General features: G+C 36.2%; 1 protein-coding gene across 1 annotated transcript in view; it reads right to left on the bottom strand.

Moving 5' to 3' along the window:
* Window positions 1–654: 654 nt before the first annotated feature.
* vat1l (vesicle amine transport 1-like) overlaps window positions 655–12,715 on the bottom strand; it is a 43,222-nt gene continuing 31,161 nt past the window's right edge. Inside the window, exons 8-9 of the mRNA XM_016540803.1 lie at window positions 2,767–2,850; window positions 655–1,324 (exon numbers count right to left, since the gene is read on the bottom strand). Of these exons, the coding sequence (XP_016396289.1) occupies window positions 1,226–1,324; window positions 2,767–2,850 (183 nt within the window). The 3' untranslated portion in view covers window positions 655–1,225. The remainder of the gene's footprint in view (window positions 1,325–2,766; window positions 2,851–12,715) is intronic.

The raw sequence follows: 12,715 nt of genomic DNA, 5'->3' as shown, positions 1-12,715 counted from the left end.
AACGTAACACCTGAAACCCTATAATGACTGAAAATGTAAACAGTTTAACAGCTTGAATAGCAGATGTTAATGTAAGTGCAAATTATAAGCTTCATGTTTCTGCTTTTAAATCTCCCTAAAACATGCCCTATTGACTTCCACTGTAAGTGCTTTACTGTGTCCTTCCTTTTCATTTTATTTTTTTGTTATAATCAACATTATGCCACAAATGCTATCCACTAATCTTAAATGGATAGTTCACCAACAATTTTAATTCTGTCATCATTTACTCATTCTCCTGTCATTCCAAACCTGTATGACTTTCTTTCTTCTGTGGAACATAAAAAATGATATTTCTAAAATGTCTCAGGGATTTTTGCCAATGCAATAGAAGTCAGTGGTTACCAACACAAAATAGACAAATAAAATGCAGATGCTCGACTAACTCGACCAAAAAATACAGATCTCAAACTTTAGAAGAAAAGTGCAACACTCACTCTGCAAACATAGACTTTATTTCTTTAAAAACAGAGATGTTTGTTTCTGCCAACTTCAAGGCCTTCATCAGACATCCATACCAGCATTTTTCAGAAAATCAGCAGAAGAAAAAGTAATTCAGGTTTGGAATGACATGAGAGTGAATAAATGATGACCATTTTCATTTTTGGTAGTGAATATTTTTTTTATTATGAGGAATATTTCACATATGCACCATGGCATGGAGTTCTGGAGAAACAAAAAACTTTTAATTGATAAACGTTTGATGGTAAATTGCCCACTTGAGGTAAAAGTCATTAAAAGACATCTGAAGACTTAAAGTTACTTATATATCCTACTTGCAGTTCCTTATAGAGTTTCCAGCCACTGCTGCGTTTAATTTACTTGCCAAAACCAATTTTGACTTCCATTTGTCTCTTGGCAAGTGTTAATTTTGGACGTTGATTGCAGTCGTCTGTCAATCCACTGACTGACGGGGACAAATAAAACATTCGAAAGGCTGCAAAAAGCTTCCACAAAAAGTCAATCCTACAATAACGTTTTGGTCTAAAACACTGTAACAATTCAACACTGCACTAAGAATGGCACTTCAGTCAAACATTTAACAACACACTTAGTGTTTTGGGGTATTTTTGACTGCATTGACCAAAACTGGCAAAGATACAGACAAACAACAGACCGAACACATCACACACACATGACATGGAGCTCAGCTCAGGTTCGTGATAGTCTCTGGTTGAGTCTGGCTTCACTGAATGAAGGGCATTCGCTCTTTCTTGTCATTGTCTCCCTCTTGCTCCTCTTCCTCCTCACCTGCTTCACTGGTCTCTGTGCTGTCATTGGCCATCTGAAAGAGAAATCAAAAATCATTGTGTTTTCACACGGACCGACAGTCTCCTGTTTCTCAGAATTATTCGAGGTGCAGGTAATCTCTTAAACGTGCGTCTCCTCTTGCATTTCAGAGAAGATCTCAACAATTGCGCACAGATTGCTGTAATCAGATGTCAAAGATCTCAGTTTGAACTCAAACGTAGAATACTTCTCAAATGGTATACATATATTATAATTATAAGATATATAGTATATTACAAACATAAAGTGAGGGGGAGAGAGAGAGAGAAACATAGCTGACAAATACAACAGCTATATTTACTCACTCTCATGCAGTTTCAAACCTGTATGACTTCTTATATATATATATATATATATATAAACAAACACAAATTTTATTTCAGCTAGTTGCCAAGGAAACATTTCTCATTTTCTTTTAGTAAATAAGAATTTTATGTACTAAAATAACCAAAATTAAACTTAAATAAAATTAATAAAAAGATAGACATAAAAAATAATAACAATAAAAATGACAAAAATACATTGCAAAATTACTAAAACTTTTTAAAAAAAGAGAAAAATATAAAACTAAAAACTAATACAAACTATTGATAAAAACTATAATAGAATCTCAATTATGCTAAAATAACACTGATGTTGTTTAGACTTCAATGTTTTTTCACAATATCTTCTTTAGCGTTCCACAGAAGGAAGTAAATGATGAGTAAATTATGACAGAATGTTCATTTATTATTTAATGAATTATCGCATATCGCATTTTTCTTCAATATCGCACAGCCCTAATTTTTAGTTAAACTATCTCTTAAGGGTCCTGAGCTATGAGCAACAGTTTAGACATTATCAGTTGTTCCTTCAAAAATCTTCCATATTTGAGGAGAAACATCTAAGACACAGTAGATCAAGGCTTCTGAGCTAAAAGATCAACATCTACACAATAAAACCTTCTGGGAAGGGAGAAAAATGGAAAACAATTTTTCAGATGTTCTTCTTCCGTTGCTCCTTTAAGAACTTCCCAGGTTTAAGTGAAGACACTAAAGGTAGATTTCATGAAAGCATGCTGTTGTAGGCCAGATTGTCTCCACTGAGAACAGCGTCATAAAGCGCAGTCTCCATGGAAACTGCGGAGGTGATGTCGCCTGACTCTTGGATCACTGTCATAATACCATTTTTTGTTCCTTTTTCAAAGTAAACAGGTGTATTATTCAGATCTGCCTTTGTGCTTCATAAAAAGATCATTTCTTTTCTCTCACACACTTCTGGATAAGCTGAATATTAAAAATGATGTTAGAAAACTGAACAATGCAAGACATTATGAAAACGGAAAAATGAAAGGGCAGCACCAATGGTTGACATAATTATAATGTTGTGCACATAATGTTTTGCTCGCCTTAGAACACGGGTCTAATTCAAAGGCAGGTTTTAGGATGACTCACTCACCAAAGGCGTGGGAGACTTTTCCACGTCCAAAATCAGCTTCCCTATGTTTCCTCTGTCATGGATTCTCTGCATGGCTTCCTTGACCTACAGGTTAACAAGAGCAACAAATCACACACGCACAAAACCTCATTAAGTCAAACAAATGTGCTTTTGCTCTCATGAAGGTGACGTATACGCGCGAGAGATCACTTCCGGCACTTGCGTAAACTATGCCAGAGCGTGTACACACAGTTGGACATAGTGGTGTATTAGAGGTAAAAAATGATATAAATACTGTTCGGTTTCTGGCACAAACCGATCATTTCGTGTCTTAGGACATCAATGTGTCGTCACGAGCCGCAGGGTTTAATTTGGATTTGTCTGTGCATGTTTTTTTTACTCTCATAGATTTTGTTACCATTGCCATGCATTATACGACTGATAGACTGCAACGGTTAAAGTTAAAAATCATCATATGTGTTCTACTGAAGAAACAAAGTCACCTACATCTTGGATGCCCTGGGGGTAAGCAGATAAACACCAAATTTTCATTTTTGGGTGAACTATCCCTTTAAGCTCCATATTGCCTCATGTCAAGTGTGTAGTGCCACAGACATGACTAAAGGGGACAGCAGAGTCACAATCAGCAATCAGTCCAATGTACTCTACTTCAGCTTCACCAATTAAATAAAATAAATTCTCTTCATATTTATGTACATCATTCGAAATCCTCATTGTTCAAACCTGTATCATTTTATCTCTTCAGTGGAACTCAAAAAGAGATTTTTTTTTAAATTCTGCTGGTTGTTAAGTTCTCCACAAACTTACAATGAATGGGGACTACAGCTTTAAAGCTTCTAAAAGTCATAAATGTGGTCCATATGATTTGTGCACTATATTCTGTCTTCTGAAGCCTTTTTGTGAGGAACAGACAGAACTTTAAGTTGTTATTCGTTGATAATCTTCAGCTCTTCCCCACGTGGATTTGTGAGTTTAGTGAGGCTCCAAATAAGACTTTCTGTGATTTCTGTCTGTCCCTCACAAACAGCTATTAAATGACTTCTGAAGACTTAGAAAATAACGCACACATTTTGTGAATGACTTCTTAGGTGATGTTGCATCTGTTTGGAAAGCTTCAGTCCCCTTTCGTTTCAATTCTATGGGAAGGAACAATCTCCTTTTGTGCTCTAAGAAAGAAAACCATATGGTTTTGGACCACCCTAAAGGCTGGAGCACACTAGAATTCACAGATTTTCTCCCTGATTTGCAGCCTGGACGAGTCAACGCTAACTGTTGAAAGTCAGAGCCAGTCTGCAGATTTTGGACTGTTGGAGTTGAAAGATTTCAGAGAAAATCGCAGTCTATGATGGACAGACTCTGATTTTTAACTTCAGTCTATGATTTCATCCAGTCGGCGGACATACAACATGTTTGATATGTTTAAAATGCATATTGTTTTAATTTTTAATGTGTTTCAAAGCAACAAGGTGCATGCTTCTGTGTGAGTTAGTTGTTTTTCAGAACAATTAAGTCTGGTAATATGTGATCCTCAATCGTTTACTGTATGATGCCCAGTTTTTCCTCTGTGAACTTTTTCAAAGTCGGCAAGTGTATGATGCCTATCCACCTTTTTCTTAAGCCGCAGGATGCTTTGCACAAATTATAGGAGTAACTTCCATTACACAGTAAACAAACAGTGAATGCTTCAACCATCGATCATTAAAAGAACATTTTCTTTTTCATACAGTAACAGCGGAATACAAAGTAAAAATTAAAATAACTAGATGAGTAAAGTTTGCAAACTTTGAAGTTGACTTGAAAAAGCCGTGACTGAAAATTTGAAGCAGTTGTAAAAGCTTGAGGTTTGAACGTTTAGATAGATGGATTAAATAGATGTTTGTAGCTTGTTTAGATAGCATGTTTCTAGAAAGATTAGCATGTTGCTAGCATGTTTCTAGCATGATTAGCATGTTGCTAGCATGACCAGCATGTTGTTAGCATGACCAGCATGTTGCTAGCATGTTTCTAGCATGATTAACATGTTGCTAATGTTGTTACCATGTTTATAGCATGTTATCATGTTCCTAACATGTTTAGCATGGTTTTTTAACATGATTAACATGTTGCTAGCATGTTTCTAGTATGATTAGCATGTTGTTAGCATGACCAGCATGTTGCTAGCATGTTTCTAGCATGATTAACATGTTGCTAATGTTACCATGTTTATAGCATGTTATCATGTTGCTAACATGTTTAGCATGTTTTTTAACATGATTAACATGTTGCTAGCATGTTTCTAGTATGATTAGCATGTTGTTAGCATGTTTTTAACATGATTAGCATGTTTTAACATGATTAACATGATTCTAGCATGGTTAGTATATTGCTAACATGTTTCTAGCATGATTAGCATGTTGATAGCCTTTTTCTAGCATGATTAACATGATTCTAGCATGTTTTTAACATGATTAACCCTTAAATGCATGAATGTTTCGCCAATCATTCTTACATATTCGGGTCTTTAGCGACCCGGACCTAAATATCCAGCACGGATGGATCTCTAACTGCTGCAATAGCAAAAAACTCTCTTGATATTTTAAGAACAATTACAGAAGAAAAAATTAAAGCACATGTTACCTTTTGAAACTTAAAAAGGTTCAATTTGAGCAGATGATTTTACCATCGCTGTCATCGTCAGAGCGCACTTCCACAGTACATTCAACATCTGCCTCATATACACGATCTCAACCATATTCTCAAAACTATCGTTTTCAATGACTTGATATTCAATATTTTGATCACTGGCAGCTTATTCACCACATCCAGCATCAAATGACAGTGACATTTATATTTCATTGCGTATAGTAATTGCTCTGCAGTAAAGCCATTCAAACCACTTCAATTTTTGCTGATGATATTCGTTTGTTTTATGCCTGCCGTAATTATCAGTGAAACGTCACGTCATCATTCTGTATCAAACAGTGCCACCTTGAGGAAAAAAAGATGCATTGCACGTATTGAGTCATCAGATATGTAAATACAGTTGCGCAGAAAAAAATACTTACACAATTACATACCTCGGGTCTCTAGCGACCCTATACACTTTTTACAAAAAATTTATCAGAAAACGGGCATTCTTTTATATTTTACTATTTTTTTCTTCTTATATTGTTTATAATGAATAGATTGAGGAATACTAAGAAAGTTGATGTTTAACTTTAAAAAATGGAGGGAGAGGGTAGAGAATGATGTCCCGGGTCGCTAAAGACCCGAGGTATGCATTTAAGGGTTAACATGTTATCATGTTGCTAGCACGTTTCTAGCATGATTAGCATGCTGCTTACATGCTTTTAAATTTGAATTTGAACATTCCGTCAATGTAATGGGATTTTATTATTTTTAATCTTCATGTTTATGAAAACGGTAAGTCGGATTAGTTAGAAAAGTCACAGCAACTAACTTCAGAACAGTCTGAAGATCTGACCCGAGTTTGGTGGTTGTAGCTGTAAAACTTTAGGAAGAGATACTGACTAAATTTTGGCTCAGAAGAAGTAGATCAGTAAGTTGGCTTTTTCAAGCAAACTTAATAATGAGGAAAAGAATGCAGCTAATTGAAAAGAGCTTTTACCATAGATATTCTTGTTATACCATGTCACATTAAAAAACCAAGCGTTACGTTATCTGAAAACAGAACATGATATATCAAACTGACCAATAACGATTATTTGCAACGCAACATTATGATTGAAGTAATTTGTTTCTGTCTTTTTGAGTGGAACTTCCCCAAACCAGAAGTGCCACACATTAATTAAAATGCAGTAGGTTCATTAGGAAAAAGGTGGATAGTGTTTAAAAACCTGTTCCAATTTGAAAGGTTGTTTAGTGTATTTTTGTCTTAATCCACACATTTCACAGCCTAGAATTTAAAAAAGCGGTGATATTTTTATAGTTAACCGCTAAATGTCAAGATGAAGATGCAGCTTCAAAAACAAAGAAAGTGAGCTACTAACACAGCTGCTACCCTCTCAAAAAAAAGAACAAGTGGTTAAGTTGGTCCAAAACTTGTATTGTACACTTAATGAGCTTTATGGATGAAGAGAGGTTATTTTCACTGGTAAGACAGAGATAAAATTAAATACAAGGTGCAATCTATTCACAGAACATCACAGGGCACACTGCACAACCAGACAGAATACACATGACAGTATTGTGCAATATGATTATCATGCAAGAGTTTATACTGTGCTGTGCCCACAGGTTATGTGGGGGATGTACAGTATGTCCACATCTTGTGAAGTGACTGTTAACTGGATGAATCAGTAAATGAATAAACATGACAGCTGCTAGTCAGGCCCTGAGAATAGAAACATGACAACTGTTAACAGTCCCTGGCATCAGCTTTCTGAAGCCAAAATGATGGGGAAAAAGGAATAAATATAAGTATCACTCGATGGTAATAATCCTTGCCAATTCAAAACTACACCAACCTAGTGTCTCGGTCAAGGGCACACATGAGTTTTATCCTGATATCCTTCACACCTGAAGTCATTGTTTTGCATAAAGCTCTTATAAACCAATAGTGTCTTAAGTATGTTACAGTAAATACTTTCAATATTTTTGGAAACAAATAATATTGCTAAGGTATATTGCTGCACTTATCTGATGAAATACAGTAAAAATGTGCAATATACAGTATATATACATTAATATTGTGAAATATTATTAACATTTAAAATAACTGTTTTATATTTTAATATATTTTAAAATGTAATTTATTCCTGTGATGGGAAAGCTGAATGTTCAGCATCATTACTCCAGTCTTCAGTGTCACATGATCCTTCAGAAATCATTGTAATATACTGATTTGGTGCTCAGTTATTAATAATGGTTATTATTATTAATGTTGAAAACAAGTTTTGCTGTTTAATATTTTTGTGGAAACGGTGATGCATTTTTTCAGGAATCTTTGATGAACAGAAAGGTCAAAAGATCCGCATTTATTTGAAATGGAGATTTATTTAAAAATCAGCTTTGCCATCACAAGAATAAATTACAATTTAAAATATATTAAAATAGAAAACAGTTCTTTTAAATTGTAACAATATTTCAAAGTATTACTGTTTTTACTGTATTTTTCATCGAATAAATGCAGCCTTGGTATAAGGAGCATAAAAGACTTCTTTTAAAAAAACATAAAATAATCTTAATTATTCCAAACTTTTGACCAGCAATGTAAAGCACTGCCATTATGCACAAATTTCACAAATAATTACTTTTTAAATTAGTTTAAACCAAGTATTAAGTAAAATGTATTGCATAAGACTTTTGAACCTCAAAAAGACCCTTCTGATTATTTTAAACTGCACATTATATACAGTAACTGTAAATGGTACTCGTTAAGGCCTGCTAAGTATGCATGTAATGTAATGTAACTCACTGCATGTTACTCATCCCAAAAACACCTCAGCTTTAAAGCAAAGGACGAAGGGTTTTAACTACCAACGCCACTGCTGTTCTGCACATCAGGTGAGTAATAAGTCTGCTTACGGACATCATCCATATCCACCCCCTCTTCCCATAAAACAACAAGGGACGTTTCTCCAGCCGTGTCCCTCAGAATCAGTTTAATTTCAATGGTATTGCAAATATGCGGAGGGTTTGATTGTGTCTTGTGAACTCAGACAGCCTGATGCTTTGTTTATAGACTATTTGTGGGTGGCTGTTTGTTGTTTCACCTATCAATTTGTGTCGATAAAGTATAATAGGGTAAATCCTGTATAGTGATTTATCCTATATAGTGCTTGCATAAAGCAAGTAGTGCATACACTTGTAGCTGTTATGTATCTTTGTAAGTCATTGTAAGCCTTCTTTTGAGGCACGCGCAAGCGCACGAACTTTTTATTATGGATTAGGGACTGATATTTTGGCCAGAAGCAACGCTTTAAAGATGAAATGCCTTAATGATGGATTTGTTTCTTATAAACATGCTTTTTACTTTACAAGATGTTAATTGATAGACTGGAGTGTTTTTATCAGCTGTTTGGACTCTCATTCTGACGGCACCCATTCACTGCAGAGGATCCATTGCTGAGCAAGTGATGTAATGCTACATTTCTAAACACATCTGCATCTTAGATGGTCTGAGGGTAAGTACATTTTCAGCATTTTCATTTTTGGGTGTATTTATTCCAAACTTTCGACCAGCAATGTAAAGCACTGACATTATGCACAAATTTCACAAATAATTACTTTTTAAATTAGTTTAAACCAAGTATTAAGTAAAATGTATTGCATAAGACTTTTGAACCTCAAAAAGACCCTTCTGATTATTTTAAACTGCACATTATATACAGTAACTGTAAATGGTACTCGTTAAGGCCTGCTAAGTATGCATGTAATGTAATGTAACTCACTGCATGTTACTCATCCCAAAAACACCTCAGCTTTAAAGCAAAGGACGAAGGGTTTTAACTACCAACGCCACTGCTGTTCTGCACATCAGGTGAGTAATAAGTCTGCTTACGGACATCATCCATATCCACCCCCTCTTCCCATAAAACAACAAGGGACGTTTCTCCAGCCGTGTCCCTCAGAATCAGTTTAATTTCAATGGTATTGCAAATATGCGGAGGGTTTGATTGTGTCTGAATGAGTCACAGTGGCTACGCAGGATTGGGGCAATAAAATGCATCAGTGGAAGACTGCCTCTATAAATCCCCAGAAGCACATTCAGTCACTCAGGGGTTTCAGCACAAATCTAATTTTCAAAGCCTCACAAATATTCATTTATACATCCAACTTTAAAAATCTATTCATATATGAATCGCAATTCTGTCTTCTAACGATTCTAATGCATTCACAAGTTTCAAAATCAATGTTCTAAAGCAGCGGTTCTCAATCTTGTTCCTCGCGTCCCCTGCTCTGCACGCGCTCTGCATCTCTCTCTCTTAAGCATCATGCTTATTCAAATTGTGGATTTTGAATGCAACTTGCCAGAAAGCATTTGAACTTTTTTGATTAATTAAGGCCTGTTACAACACAAGCTTTGTCAGACTATCTCATATTCATTTTAATATAGTTAGTTAAGTCCATATAAGCCCATAACCAGGGTGCGAACTACGGGGGAGCTAGGAGGAGCTCGGCTCCCCTTAATAAGACATGGGCTCCCCTGAAAACGGGATTTGTGAAATTTTGGGGGGTCTCAAAAAATATTGACAATGTGTTATTTTGACGTGCAATTTCAGTTCTGTGTAATGTGATCATCGTGGATTATTATGTGTAAAATTGCAAAAATATCATTCATTCATGCATGACGGCGATTTAAACCTAATTCACTTCAATAAAGATAACTATACATGCTATTCTTGTCATGAGCATCAAGGTGTGGGGGCGCTGCGGTGCAAATTCCACTCATGTTTAGTACATGTTAACTCAAAGATTCGTAGAAAAAAATATTAACGCTGGACTCTGTGGTCGATTCTGTGTTAAAGTAAGGCATGTTATTCGCAATTATGTGTTGTGGCTGGGTTGTTAAAGGTCTGCGTGACTCTCGATGTCTTAGGCCTAATTGAACGGAGGAATTATGGTATTCTTCTCTAGCCTGACGACGAGTAACTTTAACCGTTGTTCATGTGAACTCAAAGACAGCCTGATGCTTTGTTTATAGACTATTTGTGGGTAGCTATTTGTTGTTTCACCTATCAATTCGTGTCGATAAAGTATAATAGGGTAAATCCTGTATAGTGATTTATCCTATATAGTGCTTGCATAAAGCAAGTAGTGCATACACTTGTAGCTGTTATGTATCTTTGTAAGTCATTGTAAGCCTTCTTTTGAGGCACGCGCAAGCGCACGAACTTTTTATTATGGATTAGGGACTGATATTTTGGCCAGAAGCAACGCTTTAAAGATGAAATGCCTTAATGATGGATTTGTTTCTTATAAACATGCTTTTTACTTTACAAGATGTTAATTGATAGACTGGAGTGTTTTTATCAGCTGTTTGGACTCTCATTCTGACGGCACCCATTCACTGCAGAGGATCCATTGCTGAGCAAGTGATGTAATGCTACATTTCTAAACACATCTGCATCTTAGATGGTCTGAGGGTAAGTACATTTTCAGCATTTTCATTTTTGGGTGTATTTCTTGTCTCATCACATTTAGTCATGAATTACGCAAATTATAGCCGTTATTTTCAACTGAAGTAGTTTACATAGGCTAATTGTACATTACAGTCCATAATACATCTATCATAAAACAGTTGTCAAATATTAAATGTACAGCTACTTACATCTTACCTCACACTCTTTCACTGTTAAAACTAAAGCATCGCATTCGGCTCCTGTGAACACTACACCCCTAAAGCCCGGCTTCTTTGTCATTTTATCATTGACGACTGCTGTTAGACCACTGAGGCAGACCAGCCTAAAAATGTAACTTTGAAAACTTTTTGTTATCCTAACAACTAACAGAGCGTAGTGGAGTACAACAGAGCAGCAGAAAATCACATAGTATTAAAAGGAGCAATTTGACCATTTATAATTATTACTCAATGTCTATGTGGTTAGAGCCCTGGTTAAAATAATGTTATTCCAGAAAAGTGAAACTTAACATTTGAAAATCCTCCCCGATCTGTACCCTGAACTTGTTCATTACCACAGAGACAAAAGGTAACCTCAGATCAGCCTACAATGACCTCAGGTTGGCACTGGTTTTCACCCTCTGGAATTCCCCACCCACACACTGAAGGTGGGAGTCTGAGCGCCCGGCGTTGGACCCACTTCCCTCACTCTCAAATAATATTCAAATGATGCCCCTGATCAAGAGTCACAGCGCTGGGATGGAAAGACAGTGTCAATCCTGTGACTTGTTGGTCAACTATTACATATGAACATCATTAAGGTTTTTGAAATTCATTAAAGTACTAAATGAAGGCTTTTTAAGCAGTAAAACAATTTCTCAGCTTTGTTAATATAAATGAGGAGCCATAGGACAGCACATGCTGTCTCTAAGAAACTTCTCTGAACTCTTTTATTCTCAAGCATGAGCCACGGAGTGACCTTGCATTAGCGTGTTCCCTGGTGTTATGTGCCAGTTTGAGCCTGGTGCCGCCACAGCTTGTGAGGACTATTAGTCTCTTGTCAGACACATCAGAGCACATGCAGTCTCTGACTTTATCAGGCTCCAGCTGGTCCTTCTGTTCAGATGTTTGAATATAATGATCTGGGTTACTCTGTAACTTTAATTAAAGGCATGTGGCTGACAGGACCAAAAATAATAATAACAGGAAATATTATATATGTCTTTCCCATAACCTATTAAATACTGTTTCACATAGCTATGTGGTTGCTAGTGTGTTCTGGATGGTTACCAGAGTAATTCACTGCTGAAGTTGCTAGGATGTTCTTGGTGGTTGCCAGGTCATTGTTATGGGGTTGCTAAAGTATTCTGGGTGGTTGCCAGTAGGGCTGCCCCAGACTAAAGATTGTTCTAATTGACTAGCAGTCGTTAATTTAAACCATTATTTGACTAATCGCACATTTATATTAATCTGAGTACTTATATGGTGGGTTGGCCTTTAATATATAGCCTATTCCGAGCTCAAGCACACACATAAACTCACGCCGCAAAGCACCAGCAAAAGAAATGACCATGAATGTGTTGGGAAAAACAAATAGCAAGGAGATATTTTAATTCACGAGTTTGCACTAACATATAATGTGTATATATATATATACACATATTGTGCTTGTTAAGGTGATTAGCTGACGAGCTCCACCTGGGTCAGACTGATTTATTATCTGATTGTGCTCCTCCCGAACCTTGTTAATAAAACATAATTTTACGAGTTCGCACTAACATATAATGTGATTGAGCAATTAGTAGCATATTTGGTGTGCTGTCCAGAGGGAGTGCTCCGAGCTCGTGTTAAAGCCCGAACCCAGAGAGCTCTCCAAATGAAGCTAAT

Source organism: Sinocyclocheilus rhinocerous, unplaced genomic scaffold (assembly GCF_001515625.1).
Source record: "Sinocyclocheilus rhinocerous isolate Xijiao unplaced genomic scaffold, SAMN03320098_v1.1 scaffold878, whole genome shotgun sequence".
Taxonomy (NCBI): Eukaryota; Metazoa; Chordata; class Actinopteri; order Cypriniformes; family Cyprinidae; genus Sinocyclocheilus; species Sinocyclocheilus rhinocerous.
This window is presented reverse-complemented; position numbering and strand designations above follow the sequence as displayed.